This window comes from Oncorhynchus tshawytscha, linkage group LG23 (assembly GCF_018296145.1).
Source record: "Oncorhynchus tshawytscha isolate Ot180627B linkage group LG23, Otsh_v2.0, whole genome shotgun sequence".
Classification (NCBI taxonomy): domain Eukaryota; kingdom Metazoa; phylum Chordata; class Actinopteri; order Salmoniformes; family Salmonidae; genus Oncorhynchus; species Oncorhynchus tshawytscha.
This window is the reverse complement of record NC_056451.1, coordinates 11,270,654-11,292,802: the sequence shown is the minus strand read 5'-3', so window position 1 is coordinate 11,292,802 and position 22,149 is coordinate 11,270,654. Positions and strand designations below refer to the sequence as shown.

Sequence of the window (22,149 nt, the reverse complement as noted above, 5' to 3'; positions counted from 1 at the left end):
GTTCCTGGTGTAACTCAGGCAGTTGTCGTTGCCATCCTGTACCTGTCCCGCAGGTGTGATGTTTGGATGTACCGATCCAGTGCACGTGTTGTTACACGTGGTCTGCCACTGCGAGGATGATCAGCTGTCCGTCCTGTAGCGCTGTCTTAGGTATCTCACAGTACGGACATTGCAATTTATTGCCCTGGCCGCATGTGCAGTCCTCATGCCTCTTTGCAGCATGCCTAAGGCACATTCTCGCAGATAAGCAGGGACCATAAGCATCTTTCTTTTGGTGTTTTTCAGTCAGTAGAAAGGCCTCTTTTGTGTCTTACGTTTTCATAACTGTGACCTTAATTGCCTACCGTCTGTAAGCTGTTAAGTATTAACGTTGCACAGGTGCATGTTCATTAATTGTTCATGGTTCATTGAACAAGCATGGGGAACAGTGTTTAAACCATTTTACAATGATCTGTGAAGTTATTTGGATTTTTACAAATTATCTTTGAAAAACAGGGTCCTGAAAAAGGGACATTATTTTTTGCTGAGTTTATACGTCTTCTGAACAGCTAATCAAATGGCTACCCAGACTATTTGATTTGAAACACAATATTTTATTTTAAATGTTGGCCGGTCATAGTCTCTGGATAAGTTCAACTTATTGAAACAATGGCTATTATTGTCATAAGGGTGCAGCAATGAGTATGTTCAGTTCAAATAGGTTGCTTTCCCAATTCAGAGTGTCCTGTGCCGAGTCATGAATTGTGTAAAGCTTTGAAAAGTTGCCACTGTAAATGGTTTCTGCAAGAGAGTGAAAACAAGACATTTTAAAATGAGTTCATTTTATTGTTCAATGCGTGGCCACACACATACCGAGTTCCTTTGCACTGTGCATGATGGGACATTTAGTGATGATGGTAGATGGGATATATCAGGAGTTCACAGGGGTCAAAACAAACACCTCGCACCGCCATATTGGGACAACAGCAGGCCCCGCTCTCCTTAACATCTAGCAACAGCACAAAGCTGACCCACCCGAGTCTACCTCTTCCTAAAATGGCACCATGACACAGAAGTCAGGACTATTTCCTTGAGAACGAAAGGATTACCAGACAGGTTTAGGGAAATGATATAAGACAACCCCATCCCTCCCCCTGCATTTCATTCCTGTGTGTATTCAGCACATCTTACAAAAACACAAAATAAAGTATATTTGGGTACAAAAATAAAATCCAAATTAAAACAATAGCAGGGCATAAACCGTCATTATTATTCCTCCTCATACACCGATAACAATACATTAGTCACTGGACACAAAAAGTACACCGCAAAAAAACTAATAGGAAAGAAACAAATCCTGGAGAAGTGTACGTCCATTGACCTGAACCCGTTTGTAACCCTCGAGCTCCAAGACTCCGATGTGTCGAGAGGCTCATCGCTTGGCACGCTAGAGATGTGTTCTCTCTTTGGGATTTACTCCACACCCCCCTGCCTTAGCAGACCAGACCCAGCCAGCCATAGGGCTGACATAGTCCCACCTTCACAACACAAATAGAGGGAAAGGAGGAAACTGGAAACACTGCTCTACACATCTAAACCAATGGATTTAACTGAGCGTGAATGTGTATGAGTGGTTCTCTCTCGACACGTAATGTACTCATTTCTATCGTATACAGTATATGCCTGGTTATGATGTGAACCAGGGTCACTTTAAGTGCGTAGCGTCCCCACTTAATTCTCACCCCGACCTTTGGGATCACTTATGTTTGGGGGTCTTCTGCAGTTTCTTATTGCCCCCTTTGCCCATGTGTCTCGCCTTTTCTTTCCTTCAACTGTTTTACATCCCCCCCTTCTTTCTTTCCGAGAGTTGATTTTCCTTGGAGACGCAGATACAGACAGAGCAACAGAGTGGGAGAGAGAGAGGGAGTGAGTGTGTGATCAGCTGTCCGCCGTGCCGACCTCGCCCCCGAAGCTCTCAGCCAATCTCCTTCCACTGACGGTAAAACTCCACAATGTTCTTCAGCTCCATGCCTGCTGTTGCCACTGCCTGGACGGCCGACTGTTACCAAGGAGACACAGACAATGGAGGGTAAGACTTCAACTCTTCTAACGCCAATGAACATACAATGTAAGGTAAATATCACGGAAGGATAAATGGGAGAGGTCGAACATGCCAAACTTCTCGCAGAAAGAACTCTGGCTCTCTACAAAGATCTACACCATGGCAAAATGGTTTATAACAGGGAAATATTAATAGCAATACTGTACAACGCAAGGGATAAACCAGAAATACACAGTAGTCAGACCAGCCGCCCATACCAACAGTGGTTGCTGGAGAGCCTAAAAGAACTGAGTGAGTGATTGTAGTTATGATGTGTATTGTTGCTCACTGACCTTCATGGGTACAGAGCGGGTACACAGATCCTCCACTGAGTGACCGGTGAGAATAGTGACCATGCCAGCTGTGTCTTCGTCTCCGTTGCTCTGGGAGACGGTCAGCTGACGACAGCTGTCCACCGTCTTGTATAGATGCCTTGAAATCAGGACACATAAGGAAACCAGTTAACACTGGGAAAGAGTTTTACAGCTTTCATAAAATCTTTTACCACTTTTGAAGCATTTGTATAAGAATGCTAAGTATTGAGAGGTGGCCATGTGAAGAGACTGCAAAAAGACAAATGGAGGCTTACCAGGCTTCCATGTCCTGGCGTTTCAGTTTGTCCCTCTCAAAACTCCGCCCTGACTCCTTCTGGCAACGTATGTACCTGAGGTAGAGGGGGGCGGAAGAGGGGTTTACAACATCAAGTGTCTTCACCCATATGGGTTGCAGCCTATTTTTAGTTTACTGGATCACGGATTCAGAGTGGGTTATGGTTAGAAACATTGTTTTGTTAAGATCTGAAGTATTAAGGGCAATATGGGCCCCAACAGCTAGCTCATTTGAAATCGGTTACGTGAGATACATTGATATAAAAGGAACAATGACCTGTGTATCATTGGCTCTAGGGTTTCACACAGGATAAAGGCTAAGCACATTGAAAATAGCTTTATCTTTACATTCAAGGAACTGTCGACTCAACATATCCCATTCAATGATAACAGGCTATGCTTCTGACACAAGAACTGGCTTCGCTTGTGCTGGGTTGGCTGATTGTGGTTGTCAGATCTTAAAATGTGGCCCACTATATTACCATACATCACACTTGAGGGTTGAGACAGACATATACCTGTTGCCTTTACGGAACTCAGACTCGAGGAAGCGGATACCGTCTCTCGCTCCGGCATTCTCCTTCTTCAGGTGGTCAAGGCCATCAATCACTGAAGCACATAACAGTCAACCATCATGTTTAAACTTTGGTATCTATTAATTTCATGCTCTAACTAGAAAGACAACACAGCTTCAGTCGTCCCCTCGGGAACTTACGAAACACAGCCAGCAAATAGCCAATGTCAAAACAATATAGCAGGGCTATTCAACTGGCTGCCAGCAGGACAAATCAGGCCCGTTTATCAATTTAGAATGGGCTTCTGATCAATTCTGAAAAGTATTTAAAAAAATAATAATCCTGCAACAATGGGGTGGAGGGGGGGTGTTTAGAGACAAAATTAGCCCTTGTTCAACATTCTCCAATGGGTAAATCTGTTTCCCTGTAGTCCCGCCCATTAAATGCTGTCAATCAATATCACCCAACATACCAGTTACAGCCAATCAGAGCTGCTAACAGGATCTGTCTGTCTGCCCACCTATCGGCTTTTTCACAGCAGATGAGATCACTGCAAATCATGCTCTGGTGTAAACTCAGCAGTGAGTTAAACACCACAGACTCAGCCATGGTTATCATAAACTTTATCCAATCAAGATCTAGCCTGCAACATCACTTGTTTTGTGGTCTGCTGAGCATCATGATCTACTTTTACATAATGATGCTCAGTGGCTAAGCACGGGTAATAATGATGTCAAGAGAGCAGCCTGTGTTAGCTTAGGAAGGAGATAGTTGCTTTTCTCCGTGATTGACGCCATCTTGAGTCCGCGAGTGACATCTTCAATCAATAGAAAGGATTTAATTTTGGAGTCCAGGGAAGGGATAAAAACAGTTGATATGATTGAAAACCGTGCCAATAAAAAAAAAATACATGTTAATTTCTCCTCTGATTTGATTTCCCTACACTGCGCAACTATATTCAGTTATCATCTGTACAGATCACTCCCGTGATGTCAGTTTAAGTCCCCACAGAGGTGGTGCAGTTTGTTACAGGGAGTCGTTCTCTACTGATGCGAGGGGAGAGAGACTTCTCTGCACAAGTTAGTCAACTGAGATATGCCATGCCTAAAAGGTTCACTATGTGTAAACAAAAACAAAAGATGAAGCCATGTCTAAAACAGACAGGAAGGTAGGTCCACTGTGTTACAAGTACAAATGTGTTCCATTATTTAAACAATTTCATGCACTGAATTAGGCTTATCTTAAAGCACTTAAAATGTACTTTTAATAAATGTGCTTTATAAGAGTAATCCCATGTATAAGATGTCTGGACCCCATATACTTCAATAACCCTGCAATATAGAAATCATATTTATCACAATTTTATCTCCACGCAATTCTGGTGAGAAACCTTTAAATTATGACTGCATTCAAACAGACTCATCCAGTCTAACACTGGGTTTATTCACCCAGACAGGGCATGGCTCTGTGCTCACCTGTGCGGGGAATGATGATGATGAAGCAGCCACTGGCAGCCAGATGTCTGAGGAGGTTGAGGTGCTGGCACAGGGCGGCAGAGTCGGGTACCAGGTACGGAGACATGGATGACTGGGTCTTGGGCTGTTGCAGACTGCCCTCTAGCTGAGACACCTCCAACTGTAGGGTAAGACGCGTGACAAATTGCTTATCTTGATGGGATGTTGAGTGGATAATACAGTGTCCTCCATAATTATTGGGACAGTGAAGTATTTCATATTCTTTTGGCTCTATACCCTACAAATTTGGATTTTAAATAAAATCTCAACTTTTTACCACACAAGTGAATTTGTCCCAAACTTTTGCTCTCCTAAAATGGGGGGACTACGTGCAAAAAGTGCTGTAATTTCTAAACGGTTCCTCCGATATGGATGAAAATACCCGTAAATTAAAGCTGACAGTCTGCACTTTAACCACATAGTCATTGTTTGATTTCAAATCCAAACTCTTGCATAGAGCCAAAATTTAAAAAAATGCTTCACCAACTTAAGAATTACAGAGGGCAGTGTATTTGTACATTCAACATTAAGTAATATACTTCAATGGAATCATCCTAACCATCAGCTGAAATCTAATGAGATTCACTTCAAGGTTTTGGGTGCGAAAGTAAATTAAGACATATACACTTAGTATAGCAAACATGAAGAAAACCTTCCTAATATTGGAGTTGCACCCCCCCCTTTTGCCCTCAGAACAGCCTCAATTAAATTCGTCGGGGTGTGGACTCTACAAGGTGTCAATTGCGTTCCATAGGGATGCTGGCCCATGTTGACTCCAATGCTTCTCACAGTTGTGTCAAGTTGAGTGGATGTCCTTTGGGTGGTGGTCCATTGTTGATACACACAGGAAACTGTTGAGCTTGAAAAACCCAGCAGCGGTGCAGTTTTTGACAAACCGGTGCACCTGCCACATACCATACCCCGTTCAAAGGCACTTAAATCTTTTGTCTTGCCCATTCACCCTCTGAATGGCACACATACACAATCCATGTCTCAATTGTCATAAGAGTTAAAAATCCTTATTTTCTAACCTGTCTCCTCCCCTTCATCTACACTGATTGAAGTGGACTAACAAGTGACATCAATTAGGGATCATAGCTTTCACCTGGATTCACCTGGTCAGTCTACAGTATGTAATGGAAAGCTACTAATTTTTTGTACACTCAGTATAGTGTCAGATAGCTAGATTGATAGTGTTTGGTTTATGATAGAATGGAATGTTCCAGAAGAAAGACCTGTAGTCGGAGCTGAGCCATGTCTCTCATCAAGCGATTTCGTCGAGCCTCCTCCTCTGCCTAGACACACAAACGCACACACAGTGTTGAAATAGATAGTGTTGAAATAGATAATAGTATTTGAGCTTCACAAGTGAAACAAATACTGAAACTAGAGTGACTGCTGCTGTTTTGGTCTCATTGGATCATTCAACTGCCGCTCACCATGCGGATCTGGGCCTTGGCCTGCTGCACCAGGTTTTCCTGCTCCGATTGGGTGATGCTGGTGAAGATGCCCGCCTCCGGGTTGAAGTGCAGCACATTGCATTGGAGATTAGTGAGGAAGTGGCCAAAGCTGCGGATGCAGCACACGCGCACCACACACTGAGATGGGGAGAGAAAGGGAGAGATAAAGTGAGATAGTAAAGTAAAGAGAGGGCAGCAAAACAGTGAGGGTGTCTAAGGGAAGCTAGGTGTGTGTACCTCCTGTATGGGGCTGAGGGAAGGTCTGGGGCGGGTGTAGTCGAGGCGGCGGTGGGCCAGGTTGAGGGCAGGTAGGTGTCGCAGGGCCAGGTCCTCAGGCAGCAGCAGGGACTGGACCAGGCCAGGCTGCTCACACACACTCAGCAGCTCCGTCACCTCAGTGTTCAAACCCAGCTCTAAAATACACAGAGAGAAAGATTAAGAAGTGACTTCTTGTCACATGTGCTCCACAGAATGAGACACATTTGGAATTTCATCCCTGAAAAGATGGGTTAAAATAACCAAAGGAGAGAAAAAGAGAACAGATGGAATGAGAAATATAATGTGAGAGAGGGGGAGAGAAGAATTTGGCCAACTCAAGCCTCCACCTCGGGCTCCCGAGTGGCACAGCATCTCAGTTCTAGAGGCGTCACTACAGATCATAGTTTGACTCCAGGCTGTACCACAACAGGCCGTGGATTGGGAGTCACATAGGGCGGCGCACAATTGGCCCAGCGTCATCCGGGTTAGGCAGTCATTGTAAATAGGAATTTGTTCTTAACTGACTTGCCTAGTTGAATAAAGGTAAAAAAAAAAAAAATTAAACGCAGATTAACAACCCATAAAAAGAACGGGTGCATTTAGTAACTCACCTGCTTCCAGCATCTTGTTCCCGTCAGGCAGCAGGTTGAGTAGCACAGACAGTCTGTTCCATAGGCTCTGAGAACTCTGCAGACAGAGTAACGGCGTTACATTGAGCAGAAGACAGACAGTGAAACAAACACCAACAATGATGAAGACTACAAACCCTTCACCTGAGTCAGCTGATAAAGATTAACTTGTATTTTACCAATTTAATGCAAATTGGATTTTTCAATGCATACTGTTTGTAAGAGCTTCTAGGTTACTGAAAAATCTGCCCCCTTTACCTGTGCACACATGACGATAATGTCAGTGTTGGTTCTCAGCCAATCTACAAACACCTTGACCACCTGGATGAGCCCCTGATTGGTCAGAATCTCCAGTCTCTCTGACAGGGTCTTCTCGCTGTGTACTGATTGGTTGCTGAGCACGCTACACTCTGAATCGGAATCCACCTCTACAGGGAATGGACAAATAAAGAAATGAAAATGTGTTTATTCTACACCCTAGTTTTCTTTAGGGGTAACCTCAGATATACTGTTATAAAATGGCATATTTTAGCAATGTGCTGTTACCCAATGTAGTCTTTGGGAAAGACTAAAAACAGACTAGAAGTACATCATTATATTGAAGTTAATCTTTAAAAAAAAACGAATATCCTGCACTATACAAAAATCACATAATAGTCAACCCAGCCGTCACTGTGTGTGGGCAGGTTACTAACCATTGTCGTTGGTTCCGTTGGCAGTGCCAGGGCCGGCGTCGCAGGGTGAGTCCCCCGGGGGAGGCGGCGTCTCCTGGGAGGGGGTGGTGGAGGAGGCATCTGGGTCGGTGGGGGTGGGGTTGGTGGAGGAGCTGTGGGGCCTCAGCAGCACGTTGCTGAAGGTGGGCGCCAGGCGGAAGCAGCGCTTGGCCTGGAACAGCTGGGATGACATGGCCTGGAGGTTACTGCTGATACTGGGGTCGCTGGGCAGGAGGGGGCCATTGGTGGCTGGAGGGGTGTCCCCGTCGCCGTCCTCCCTGGGATTAGCTTGCTCCTCATCGTCTTCTCCGGGCTGCAGCTCCCCCCGAGGAGGGGTGTCCAAGTTCTCCGGGGTTTCTGAGTCCTCTATATCCTCCAGGTCGGAGCGTGACTCCTGGCTGTTCATGTCCGAGTCAGTCTCCACATCGAAGGCCGTGCCGCCCTCCTCGTCTTCCTCCGAGCCGCTCTCCCAGGTCCCCTCTGTCGGGTGCTCCCCCCCTCTCTTGCTCTCCTTCCCCAGCATGGCGGGGGTGAGTGGGGGTCCCGACGAGGCACCCCCAGAGTCGGCGCAGCCCCTCTGCTCTTCTTCCTCCTCTTCATCACTCTCGAAGCCCTCGCTCAGGTCGCTCTCGTCTTCTTTGCAGGTGGCGCGGCGGCGGCGCAGCATGGAGAGGCGGGCGTACTTCTTTTGCTTCTGTTTCTCCTCCTCCGCCTTACGCTCACCGACGCCTGCTTTCTGGGCCAAACTACTCCGGTGGCCCCCCTCGTCCTCCTCATGGTCCAGGGAGCCGTTCTGCAGGGGCCTCTCCTCCGATGTCAACGGGTCAGACGGGTCTCTCAACTCAGAGTCGTCTAGGAGCAAACAAATATCATCATCGTTCCATTTGTTTTTCAGAGGATTAACAGAACATGAATAGTGTATAGGCAGCATGTGGTTAGCTGGGAGTGGTGTTCTCACCTGTGTTGTCGGTCTGCAGTGGGGGCACCTGGCTCTCCCCCTCCTCCAGCTCAGCCTGCAGGCGGATGTTGACATGGTTCACCAGGTGGGAGAAGAGGGCCAGCGTGAAGGCTATTGACGCACTGTACTGCTTGGACCCTACACAAACAAGTCGACATATCAACTTTGCAATACAACGAATCAACATATCCCCTTATTTCTCCCTAGCAGTATGTCACTATCCTCACATGCCTACCGACTCAGCTCTACTTAAAACACCCTATACACATAATGTTTGAAAAGCGATTTGTAAAAACAAATATGTGACATCTATATTCTTACTGACCTCCCCGCTTCAGGCTGTGCACCACCATGAGGCAGGTGACCACCATCTTGAAGATGAGGGCATCGGGGAGCAGGGCGCAGGGCGAGTCGTGCTCCTCAAGCTCCTCCTCGCTGGGGGAAGTGGCCTCGTGGCCATGTGGCGGCGAGGGCAGGTAGAACAGCACCAGGTTAAAATCCTCCAGCACCGACTGACACAGAGAGGTCAGCTCTGTCTCCAGCAGACTACTCACAGGGAGGAGAGAAATGGTAAGACATTACAAACACGGACCCAACAGACAATAGAAAGCAGGTTGAGACTAACCAAATCGGGTTATAAAAATTAAATCAATTGTTATTATCATCAGATAGCTTTGTCATATATGGACAAAATGTCAAGGTTCCTATTAAGATAAATGACTAGGGCATAAATGGTTAAAAGTGAGTCCTAACCTGTTCTTGGGCTGCAGTAGACTCTGCAGGTACATGAAGCTCACCAGAAGTTGCTTGATGTCCTTGGATCTGGAAAGAAAACAGTTGTAGAAAGAGTAATAATCTCAATACCGGTTTCAATGCTGACCTAGTGATTTGTCATTTCAGGGCTGTGGTGTGAAGAAACCAGACTGACCTTTGCCGTGAGGGAGACAGCTTCTTCATCTCCTGTTTCTTCACCTGGTGGTACATCTTAGCAGCTTTATCAAACAGACGCTTCAAATTCCCGTAGGCCCCCTCGAAGGGAGTCTCCGACTGTATACTGTTCAAACACGGGACCATAGAGGAGACAACCATGATCAATATTTGGTGGTAGGGGTGTGATGATACCAGTATCGCAATTTTTCGTCCATGACAATGAAAACACGAAGCAGACCCAACCCTTTGGTCCTTTAAAAAACAGCTGTATGTAAAATAGTGTGTGCTATAGCTTGGAAAACAAATAATTGTGGCTGGATGACAACAATGTTTCTTTCCAAAGTCAGGGCTGTTTTCCGAAAGCTCAATCCGCTTTGTGTTTTGTAAACCCACCACTACTAACAGTTATTGCAATACTGGTATCGTCCCGGTACCACTCGGTGGCAAGTCTTTTTTTAACGTGTTCTGGATCCGAAATTGGGCTTCTTCTCCTGGTTTCAGAACCTCTACCATTCCAAACATGCTATTTAGTGCCTACTGATGTGATCCAAATATGAATTGCTGCCATGAAGATATTTCTCCCCAGCAGTGTGACTACATTGCCCCACTAAGGTAGAGAACAATAGCACAGCATAGTCTACAGACCAGTCATAGATTGTGGATGTGCTTCAGTAAATCTAGACGTGTTGAAGTCTCCTCTCACCAGCGTAGGTAGTAATAGGTGGCCTCCACGTTGTAGAATTTACTCCCCGCCAGTGTACCTAACTGATTGAAAGGCATTCCTGAAAACAAAACATCAAACACTTGTCAACATCATGGCACAATAAATACATTGCTTTCCTTTAGCAGCAGCCATTTAATATTGACTTTCAGTTCGACCGATGAAGCCCTCTGAAGCCCTCTCAAAAAGACAGAACGTTTCAAATGTGGATCAGTGATTTCTTGAGACTGAATGCACTCTCCTGGCCAGCTAACAGTTACTGAATTTCCCGTTCCTGGCTCAAATGGTCCGCTAACCATTCAGCTAGATCACTATGAGTTGCGTAAAGCTTTGACCAGTCATATAATAAAGCTCAATCAATAAGTGCTGTGTGAGTTCATCACTATGTGGGCAATATAACAAGAGTGATTCATTTGTAGATGGTGGTGTGATGTGAGTAAACCGGTTAGTGTGAAAAATGGCGGTAATGTGCTGTGAAAGAGAGGGCCGGTAACACCTTGTTGTCAACTCACCTACGTGCGGAGTGACTGACAGGGCCTGGTGGTAGAACCGCTCTGACAGCTGCTCAGCCTCCACCCCAGCCAACTCGTTCTGGTAACGGGCTGTGGAAAACATTCAAACAACCTCCTGTAAACCTCTCTGATACATTAAAATAAACGTGACCTTGGATTTGGGGAATGATATTCAATGGTCATACAAATGAGGTTGTCTCAAATCTCTTTGGTGAGAAAGATGAAGTTTGTATTACCGAGATCTCCCAGGTACACCAGGCAGCGATGGCAGGCCATTTGGGCCCACTCCATCTCCTTAGGGGTGGCTGATACCGGCTTCTTCCGACCTACAAAAACAAATACAATAATTTATACAGTGTCAATCACAGATACCGCTGACCTGAGTGTGTCTCTCACCGATGAGGGGGTCGGTGACATGGGTCCAGTCGATGCAGTCCTGCATTTCCAGCTGGTAGTGGGACTGGATGTAGAGCAGCAGGTGCTGATAGAAGCCCACGCCAGCTATCAGGTGAGTCCTGTAGGCACACTCCAGGGCACTGCGACTGTGGATGTGCTGCAAAAGACAGAGCGATAAAAAGGGGGCCAGGTAATAAGAAGAGATTAGAAATAAAAGTTAAGGGTTGTGTGTAGGGCATGAGGAAAGATAACGTGTGCATGTCTGAAAGCTCAGGAGTCACTGTACGGGCCACACAGTCAACATTTCCCCAATAACTTAGGGTGTTTTCACACATAGTCCCTTTCAGCACATTTTTGTGAACTCAGTGCGGTTTGCATAATGCAGTGTTTAACACTCCAAAAGGAACTCGGACCCCTCAAAACAGCCCCCGAAGCAAACTGAGGACATCTCCAGAGTTGGTCTGAGTTCGGCTCCATTATTTAGGGCAATGCTCCCCAGGTTCGCTTGCGATTACACACACTACTGCAACACTGTTTTCCCTGCCATAACCCCTCACATTGGTGCCACAAGAGAGAAGATTATGTGCAGGTTCGAGAAAAAAAAAACGGTGTGCCGTTTTTGAATATTGATTAGCGATTGTCAAGGACGCATAGACATTCCAAAATGTGTAGTGTTTTTAGTTCAGATTATTTGTTTGCAATATGTGATCTATAAGAGAGTTTCATACACTGTTTATTTGATTGTGGGGTTGGAAGTGTGAGAAAACATATTTGGTGAGAATCAACATAAAGTCCAAATCTATTCTAGCTCTTTAAGGGGCAGTAGCCTACATTGGGTGTACAATTTTCAATTACAGCATTATTTAATCTGCAGTTATTCTTCCACTATTTATTCTGTTACCAATAATAATTACAAGTTAATAGTATCTTCTGATTACAATTACTTTGTCTCATCTTTTAACTAAATGCAATATTAGATTACGAAATGTAAGTAGGTATATCTGTCCAATAACATATTTTGATTAAAAATATTATTTGTGATATATATATATATATTTTTTTAAACAACTAGGCAAGTCAGTTAAGAACTCATTCTTATTTACAATGACGGCCTACCAAAAGTCCTCCTGCAGTGACGGGGCTGGCATTAAAAAATATAGGACAACACACACATCAAGACAAGAGAGACACCACAACACTACATAAAGAAAGACCTAAGACAACAACATAGCATGGCAGCAACACATGACAACACAGTATGGTAGCAACACAACGTGACAACATGGTAGCAGCACAAAACATGGCACAAGACAACAGCACAAAGGAAAGAAGGTAGAGACAACAATACATCACACAAAGCAGCCACAACTGTCAGTGAGTGTCCATGATTGAGTCTTTGAATGAAGAGATGGAGATAAAACTGTCAAGTTTGAGTGTTATTTGCAGCACGTTCCAGTCACTAACTACAGCGAACTGAAAAGAGGAGAAACCCAGGGATGCGTGCGCTTTGGGGACCTTCAACAGAATGTGACTGGCAGAACGTGTGTTGTATGTGGAGGATGAGGGCTGCAGTAGGTATCTCAGATATGGGGGATTGAGGGATTTATAAATAAGCATCAACCAGTGGGTCTTGCGACAGGTATACAGAGATGACTAGTTTACAGAGGAGTATAGAGTGCAGTGATGTGTCCTATAAGCAGCATTGGTGGCAAATCTGATGGCCGAATGGAAGTGGCTTGTCCCAGAGCGCATTGAGTGAATGTTAGAAAAAGATCTTGGGTCATTTCTAAATATAGCAATGTGAATGCAAAGAGGACTTGGACTAGAAAAGAGTAGAGTCCCCATTCAAAAGTGAGGAGTGAAGTGTGAATACAAAGAGAACAGTTCGTTAGCTTCATTTTTACCACAATGTTCACTTTAAAGAGGACGGAGATCAGTTATTTTAAAGAGGACTATATAGAAAAACACCCTTAAATGCTGTACCTTCTTGTGGGTCTTGATGACCTGGATGACCTCGTAGTAGACCTTCCTCCACAGAAGCTCCTCAGCCTTGCGACCATAGTCCACAGGGTGGAGAAACATCAGCTTCACACACAGCTCCCTCAACCTGGGCACAGAAGACGGATGAGGTTGGGGTTAGTGCTTTGCCTCTTGCCTTAGTGTTTAGGGCAAAGGTTGGAGTAGAGTAAAATGCTTACTTGTTGCGAAGGCTGATGTTTTCAGGCTTGAAGACCTCCCTGTACGATGACTTGCTGCCAATGATGACATCCAGCTTGTGTACCGACTCAACCACTGCCCTGAGCACGCAAGAGACAGTTATTATGGCAGGTAAATTACTTGGTCATTGTCATTGGAGGAATGAGGAAACTCATTTTTATAAATGTAGGGAGCTAACGTTAACTAGCTAGCTATAACTGGAATATATAAACTGTCATACATGTTTCACACTGAGATAATGGTTGACATTATAGCTTCCTAACTAGGTATGTAAAGTTAAAGGGGCTTATGAAATATTGTGTTTCGCCCTAAATAGGCCTAGTTATGCATGTTAAAAGTAGCCAGTCGACATTATTCATGTGGTGATGTTCTGCTAGACGCTTCTAGTTAGCTGCTAAATAACTAACTAGCTAGGTAGCTAGCAAGCAAGGTAGGCCTATCAGCTAACTAGTACTGTGACAATACTGACAGCTGAAGTTATCACAACGTAGTCCAACAACTAATATTATTTAGAAAGCAAGTAGACACAGGAATAAGTTAGCTAGCTAATAGCATAGTAGCTTGTTACTGTGCTGTTAGTGCTAGGTTGTCTAGAAGCTAACGTTAGTTAGCTAATTAGCTATCCGCTTCATAAGTTCCCACTGTGCTACATCTGGTTATTTAAAACCCATACTATCGAAAATGTCCGACTACTTCGTAAAAATGTCATTGCCCTTCGACGAAGGCTTCGTGACAAGTACAGTTAACTAGCTAACGTTAGCTTTTGCAAGTCACAGACAGACAGGTGACTGGGTAGTTAGCTAACTAGCTAGTTGACTAGATGGCTAGCTAGTTAGCAAATTAGCTAAGGTTAGCTATCCATTTATTTTACTACTGTTAGCTAGCTAATGTAATTTTTCCCAGCAAAAGGCCTTTACCTCACCTGTATAGCCGCTTGATGAGGAGGACTTTTGCCTCTGGCTCGCTATCCTGCCCAGGTCCACTCATGTTAGCATCTGGTGCCAAGAGTCACACGCTCCAGTCCAACAGAGTCTGCGTTCCCACCCTCTTCAACCCCACTCTTGTCAGGGTTGCTCCGGGCTTGCCTCACCGGCAGTGACAACTGTGTTGACTAGCTAACGTTAGCAGCTCTATCCTCTCCCGCTAACCACTACGTCGCTTTCGTATCTTGTCGCTTGCCAAACTGCCCATCCGTTCGGAAACCGTTTAGGAGAGGAATGCCCCAGTGTTTGTGTTAATTCCCGGTCAGTTATCACACCCCGATGGTTTCCTTGTGTTTTTCCCCGTTCCAAACATCGCTACGAGTAAGAGGACAGCCATTAAACAGCGACCGCCAGAACAGCGCGAGACTTCGCGTGAAATGTTAGACCTGCTTCCGCGCGGGACCGGCACTAGTTACCACAGCCACAAAGCCATGAACCCCGCTAATTCTACAATTTCCCTTAATTAAAATATGACTTTACCTTAACCCTAACCTTTACCACACTGCTAGCCTTATGTCTAACCTTGAATTAAGACCAATAAGCAAAACATTTTTTAATTTTTTATTTGTGGCTGTAGAACCTAGTGGAAACCTAGCTACATTGCCAGACAGCCAGAGTCATTATGATTAATTTGTTTGTTTGTGATCCCTGGCAATGTGAAACGTTTGTATATATTTTTGGGTGATTAGGGCTGCATGGCACAATAACCGGGTAACCAATGATTATTGATGAAGACTGTCGTGAAAATGAAATAAGAGTGATAACCACCGAAAAAAAACACCTGACTGAAGACGGAACTGCTGGGCATTTGTGCAGTTGAGTTCGTTTCTGGACTTTAAAACTTGATGAAACTTTTGTTGCACCTTGCTAAAACAAGCAAGGTGTTGTAGCAAACAAGTCTTTGATTGCCTAGGCAATTTACATTAGTCATTTAGCGGACACTCTTATCCAGAGCGACTTAAAGTTAGTACATTCATCGTACCCCTTTCCTGCAGTCAAATGACCTAGTGGCCTCAAGGGTAGAATGTTATTCATATTGTTTTCATAATTAATAATAAAAAAATGAACATCTGGTGTTTCTAAGCCAAACAGTTTTGTTATATTTCAGTCTTCTGTGATGTATATAAAGTGTAATTATTGGGATGCAAACTCAAAATTGAATACATGTCAACTATTTATCTGACAGGGTACAGATGCCTTTTTTTTAAGCCCATGAACATGTGTGTGAGGTGTATACTTTTGTTTTGTTTAAAGTAGATTTGTTTAAAACTAACAAGAAACACTGTGTGGCCCAGATTTAGCCCACTGCAGTATTAAGATAGCTAGGTTGGACAACCATATATCACAGTCATAATAAGTACATTTTTCCTCAATAAAGTAGCTATCAGAAAAGTCTGAGTTAGTAAGAGGGGAAATAGTTAAGTGTTAGTTCACAAAAGGAACTAAAATATAAATGCAACATGCAAAGTGTTGGTCCCATGTTTCATAAGCTGATATAAAATATGCGCACAAAAAGCTTATTTCTCTCAAAAGTTGTGCACAAATTTGTTTACATCCCCATTAGTGAGCATTTCTCCTTTGTTAAAATAATCCATCCACCTGACAGGAGTGGCATAGCAAGAAGCTGGTTAAACTGCATAATCACTACACAGGTGCACCTTGTGCTGGGGACAATAAAAGGCCACTCTAAAATGTGCAGTTTTGTCACACAACACAATGTCACAGATGTCTCAAGTTTTGAGGGAGAAACAATTGGCATGTTGACAGCAGGAATGTCCACCAAAGCTGTTGTCAGATAATTTATTGTTAATTTCTCTAACATAAGCTGCCTCCAACATTGTTTTAGAGAATTTGTCAGTACATCCAACCGCAGAGCATGTGTATGACGTTATGTGGGCTAGCGGTTGTCTGATGTCAACGTTGTGAACAGAGTGCCCCATGGTGGAGGTGGGGTTATGGTATGGGCAGACATAAGCTACAGACAACGAACACAATTGCATTTATCTATGGCAATTTGAATGCACAGAAATACAGTGACAAGATCCTGAAGCCAAATGTCGTGCTGTTTAATCGCCATCACCTCATGTTTCAACATGATAAAGTACAGCCCGATGTCGCAAGGATCTGTACACACTTCCTGTTACCTGCATACTCATCAGACATGTCCCCCATTGAGCATGTTCTGGATGCTCTAGATCAATGTGTTCCCACCAATATCCGGCAACTTCGCACAGCCATTGAAGAGGAGTGGGACAACATTCCACAGGCCACAATTAACAGCTTGATCAACTCTATGCGAAGGAGATGTGTCGCACTGCATGAGGCAAATGGTGGTCATACCAGATACTGACTGGTTTTCTGATCCACGCCCCTACCTTATTTTTAAGGTATTTGTGACCAACAGATACATATCTGTATTCCCAGTCATGTGAAATCCATAGATTTGGGTTTAATGAATTTATTTCAACTGACTGATTTCCTGATCTGAACTGTAACACAGTAAAATATTTGATATTGCTGCACGTTGCGTTTATATTTTTTGATTTCCTGACCTGAACTGTAACTCATTAAAATATTTGAAATTGTTGCATTTTGCGTTTATATTTTTGTTTAGTATATAATTTCCATTTTTTTTTTTGGGGGGTGCTTTGGTATTATTTAAGATACTCTTTGAAGAGGTACGGTTTCAGATGTTTTCGGGAAGACTCTGCTGTCGTAGCTTTAGGTGGATGCTGGTTCCACATTTGGGGTGTCAGAACAGGGAAGAGCTTGGACTGGACTGACCAGGAGCTGTGATTAGGATGGTCACCCCATAGGAGTGATTTAGATGAATACTGAATATTCTGGGTTTATGTTTTGGAGAAAAAAAGAATTAGCAAACATTTCTTGTTGGTTTTTGATTGATAGACAAGGCAATCACCGAAGGACCACATGATCCAGTTTGCATGCCATCATCACATCTATTTCAACAGAGAAAGGTAAGTGATGTTCCTTAATGCTGTTCTTTGAGAGTTTGAATTGGCTGGAGCTTCTTGTTTTGTCTTCTCTTTTTTCACTTTTTTCATCTCTTTTTTCGCTTAGGTTTAAGTGCTAGGAATTAAATTAGGCCACTTTGCTGGTTGGCTATGGCTCTGTAATTTGATAATGTAGTGTGCTAGGGTGTGTTTTTCATGATCCGACGCACCAGGTAAGCAGTGATTGCATTCGTTTTAAACTGGCCTGTCGTTGAAATTTTCTGTATTACCAAATCATGAGAGAGCAAACCACACACAAGTCAGAGTTATCATAAAGTCCATCTTTAATTATATGAGCTTCACCATAGCCCTGTGACTCTCAGATCAATTCAGTGTCTATAAATGAATTCTCTGAGAGTGCTTACAAAACAGTCCTTAGTATCATTTATAGCCAAGACACACCCATCAAAACTCACATAACGAATAACAGATCTTAGGAACATTACACAAAGAATCTTTTACCAGAAAAAAGAGTATCCCATAATTTATAGCATTAGCTATAAATTATCATTCAGTTTGGTCTCCTAAACCGAAGCTCTTATCTCGTTCTTGGTACAACATAGTACCAAGATATTACCTCATCCAATGCTATATATCAATTGTCAATTTCTAGATACTCCCATAAAAAATGCAACCCCTCCTGGACAAGCTTACAGAGAGAAGTGACTGGCACCCAGACATTGTGGAGCCAACTAACTGGTTCCCCATTAATCACACCATCCCTTCACATGGTTTAGGAATAGTTACAGACACATTCACAGATAAGACTAACCCGACCTCTCCCCTCTCTAGGCCCAAGTAACTTTTTCCACATAAGCATGCTTATGAAAATTAATAAAACATCTTATTTATCAATGTTACCTAAAGGATTCTGATTCTGCTACCACAGGCCTCATACACTAGATGCATACCTTGTTCATAAGTGTAGCATAGAAAAATAAAATAAAAAAGTGTAGCATACACTTTAGCCTATACGCTTCTGAGTGTGGACATCGCCACACATATTGTAGATTCCAGAAGACCTAACAGTCCCTTTACGTAAGATTGTTGCATAAACTTCATTTGACTTTAGGCTACTCTACTAGGGTGTGTTAAGTTACATTCGCTACGTTGCGTGACGGTTTGTACTGAACGACATGTTTCCCCAAAATGTTCAACGTTCTTGAACAGACTTTGAGGTACGTCGCAGACATCGATGCCTCAATCCCGGACAAAGAAAAACAACACGGAGCCATCAATGTGTGCCCCAGCCACTCATGAGGACTGAGAGCTCCCAATCTCTGTGGCTGACACAAGTAAGACATTCAAGGATTTTTATTTTACCTTTATTTAACTAGGCAAGTCAGTTAAGAACAAATTCTTACTTTCAATGACAGCCTAGGAACAGGGGGTTAACTGTCTGTTCAGGGGCAGAACGACATCTTGTCAGCTCAGGGATTTGAACTTGCAACCTTTTGGTTACTAGTCCAATGCTCTAACCACTAGGCTACCCTGCCGATGTCAACCCTGGCAAGGCTGCCAGCGCAGATGGCATCCCAAGCCGCGTCCTCTGAGCATGTGCAGACCAGCTGGCTGGAGTTTTTACGGACATATTTAATCGCTCCCTATCCCATTCTGTTATCCCCACTTGCTTCAAGATGTCCACCATTGTTCCTGTAGCCAAGGAAGCGAAGGTTACTGAACTAAATGACTGTCTTCGTAGACACTGTCACTAGCCAGCTACCACCAGGTACTCTACCCTGCACCTTAAGAGACTGCTGCCTTATGTATATAGAATCAATGAACACGGGTCACTTTAATGTTTACATACGGTATTCTAGTCATGACTCATACTTATTTCATAACCAAAGTTATGCAACACCCCATGTCCCTGTTTGAAAAGTAATTGCCCCCTTACACTCAACTGGTTGTGCCACCTTTAGCTGCAAAGACCGTAACCAAATACTTCCTGTAGTTGTTGACCAGTCTCTCACATGGCTGTGGAGGATTTTTGGCCCACTTTTGCATGCAGAACTGCTTTAACTCAGCGACATTTGTGGGTTTTCAAGTATGAACTGCTCATTTCAACATCTCAATTGGGATTAGGTTTGGACTTTGATGTGGAATGCAGTGAGTGTTTGGTTTTCGCCAGGCGTAATGGGACCGAGTTATACTTTTGAATCATCTGTCCATTGAACATTCTTCCAAGAGTTTTGATGATCATCAAGGTGCTTCCAGGCGTTTTTGGCAAATGTAAGTAAACTTTTTGGATGACATGGGTCCCATGATGCCTGGCGAAAACCCAACACTGCATTCCAATACCTTGCAAAGAAGGGCACCTAGTGGTAGATGGGTCAAATAAAAAATGTATACATTAAACATACCTTTGAGCATGAAGTTATTAATTCCATCTCGGATGGTGTATCAATACACCCAGTCACGACAAAGACTTTAAAACAGGTAGAGTTAATGGCTGTGATAAGAGAACGGAACATTGTAGTTAATCTACAATAATAACCTAATTGACAGAGTGAAAAGGCAGTTTGTACAGAATAAAAATATTCCAAAACATGCATTCGGTTTGCAACAAGGCACTAAAGTAATACTGAATACAAAGTGTTATGTTTGGGGCAAATCCAACACATTCAAGCATGGAGGTGGCTGCATCATGTTATGGGTATGCTTGTCATCGGCAAGGACAAGGGAGTTTTTTTAGGATAAAAAGTAACGGATTAGAGCTAAGCATATGCAAAATCCTAGAGGAAAACCTGGTTAAGTCTGCTTTCCAACAGACACTGGTTGACAAATTCACCTTTCAGCATTACAATAACCTAAAACACAAGGCCAAATACACTGGAGCTGCTTATCAAGACGACATTGAATGTTCTTGAGTGGCCTGGTTACAGTTTTGACTTAAATCATCTTGAAAATCTGTCAAGATTTGAAAATGGCTGTTTAGCAATGATCAACCACCAACTTGATAGCGCTTGCATAATTTTAAAAATAATAATGTGCAAATATTCAACAATCAAGGTGTGCAAAGCTCCCAGAGACTTACCCAGAAAGACTGATTGTGATTCTAACATGTTTTGACTCAGGGGTGTGAATACTTGTGTAATGAATACTCAGGGAGAAAAAGGTGTAGATACCTGCATGGCAGGTGTTTATTTCGCCTTTGAAGAAGGCAGGAATCGTGGTCACAGGCAGGCAATGGTCATACACAGGTAGGTAAATCAAAACTAGGACTGAATGCTATAACTGGTTCTCACAAATGAGCTAGGAAAAGGCTTAGCAGAGTCAAAACGAACAATACCTCACAAAGGCACAAACAGAATGAACTGAAGTAAATAAGGAGCTGATGAGACCAGGTGAGTAACTAACACAGCTGAAATCAATGAACAAAAATGAAAGACAGGGCTACGTTCAAGACAGAACACAAGGTTGACTAAGAAAATTAACACAGAACCTTACAGTACCCCCCCTACGGTGGAATGCCTGAATCATCCATGTGTCGAGGATGTCCTGGTCGGGGACCCAGGACCGGTCTTCAGGTCCATAACCTTTCCAGTCCACTAGATAGTGGATGCAACCTCTCAGGCGTTTGGAATCAAGGATGGCTAGAATGGCATGGGCTGGCTCCCCTCCGACGTTTAACAGTGGGGGCGCACTGCAGGTTTACACTGTAGGATGAAGAGGACCGGTTTTAAAGACACATGGAAGAACGAGAAGATTTTATACTGATGGGGTAACTGGAGGCAATACATGACAGGGTTGATGCGATGGGTTATTTTGAAGGGACCAATGAAGCGAGGACAGAACTTTTCAGGGGAGGCGGAGCCAGATGTCTCTGGTAGAGAGCCACATACGCTATCCGGGGTGAAAGAGTGGCGTAGGTCGGCAGAGCGTTTCTGGGTATTAGAGGCTTTCTGCAGATGCCGGTGAGCGGTCTCCCATACCTGTTCACTATGCTGAAACCAGTAGTCAACAGCTGGGACAGTACCAGGCTCCGCCTCCCAGGGAAACATGGGGGGTTGGTAACACACTGAAACGGAGTAAGGCGGAGGGATGAATGCATGAGTGATTTGAGCGTATTCGGCCCAGGCCATATACCGACTCCAGTCGTGTGGAGAGGTAGAACATTGTTGGCGGAGGTACTTCCCTATTTCTTGGTTCAGGTGTTCGGTCTGCCCGTTGGTCTGGGGATGGTACCCGGAGGAGAGGCTGAGGGCGACCGCCAGTCGGTCACAGAAGACTAGCCACACCCGGGAGACAAACTGGGGCTCCGGGGTCCTCCGGAATACCATACAGACGGAACACCTGCTGGAACATACACTCAGCCAATTCCATGGCGTTAGGTAAATGAGGAAGAGGAACCAGACACATTATTTTTTAAACAGTCTACTATGACAAGGATGGTGGTGTTCCCAGAGGATTCAGCAATGTCTGTGATGAAGTCAACAGCCATGTGGGGCCAGGGTCTGTGAGGGATTGGCAAAGGTTGAAGCTTCCCGGAAGGGAGATGACGAGGGCTTTTGGTTTGGGCGCAGACTGGACAGGAGAGTACGTAATCCCTTACGTCGGATGCCAGTGAGGACCACCAGAACTTATGGGCTAGAAGTTTGGTGGCTCGTGTAATGCCCGGATGGCCGGACCCTAAGGACG

The 22,149-nt window shown here is 44.0% G+C and overlaps 1 protein-coding gene across 1 annotated transcript; it reads right to left on the bottom strand.

The window, feature by feature from the left end:
- Positions 1–804: 804 nt before the first annotated feature.
- smg5 (SMG5 nonsense mediated mRNA decay factor) lies at positions 805–14,904 on the bottom strand. Its single transcript, XM_024385878.2, has 22 exons — positions 14,434–14,904; positions 13,493–13,591; positions 13,278–13,401; positions 11,295–11,451; positions 11,135–11,224; positions 10,899–10,988; positions 10,369–10,447; positions 9,664–9,789; positions 9,489–9,557; positions 9,061–9,281; positions 8,736–8,873; positions 7,760–8,629; positions 7,323–7,492; positions 7,047–7,122; positions 6,415–6,590; positions 6,157–6,315; positions 5,953–6,012; positions 4,679–4,838; positions 3,207–3,297; positions 2,670–2,744; positions 2,374–2,512; positions 805–2,038 (listed from the first exon to the last, which is right to left on the bottom strand). The coding sequence occupies exons 1-22, from the start codon at positions 14,496–14,498 to the stop codon at positions 1,955–1,957; spliced, it is 3,318 nt and encodes a 1,105-aa protein (XP_024241646.1). The 5' UTR covers positions 14,499–14,904; the 3' UTR covers positions 805–1,954.
- Positions 14,905–22,149: the final 7,245 nt, after the last annotated feature.

Coding starts and splice junctions, on each gene's coding strand:
- smg5 (XM_024385878.2), bottom strand. CDS start 14,498: ATGAGTGGACCTGGGCAGGATAGCGAGCCAGAGGCAAAAGTCCTCCTC. Junction 13,402..13,492: donor AACATCAGCCTTCGCAACAA/GTAAGCATTTTA, acceptor TTCTGTGCCCAG/GTTGAGGGAGCTGTGTGTGA. Junction 9,282..9,488: donor CTACTGCAGCCCAAGAACAG/GTTAGGACTCAC, acceptor CCCTGTGAGTAG/TCTGCTGGAGACAGAGCTGA.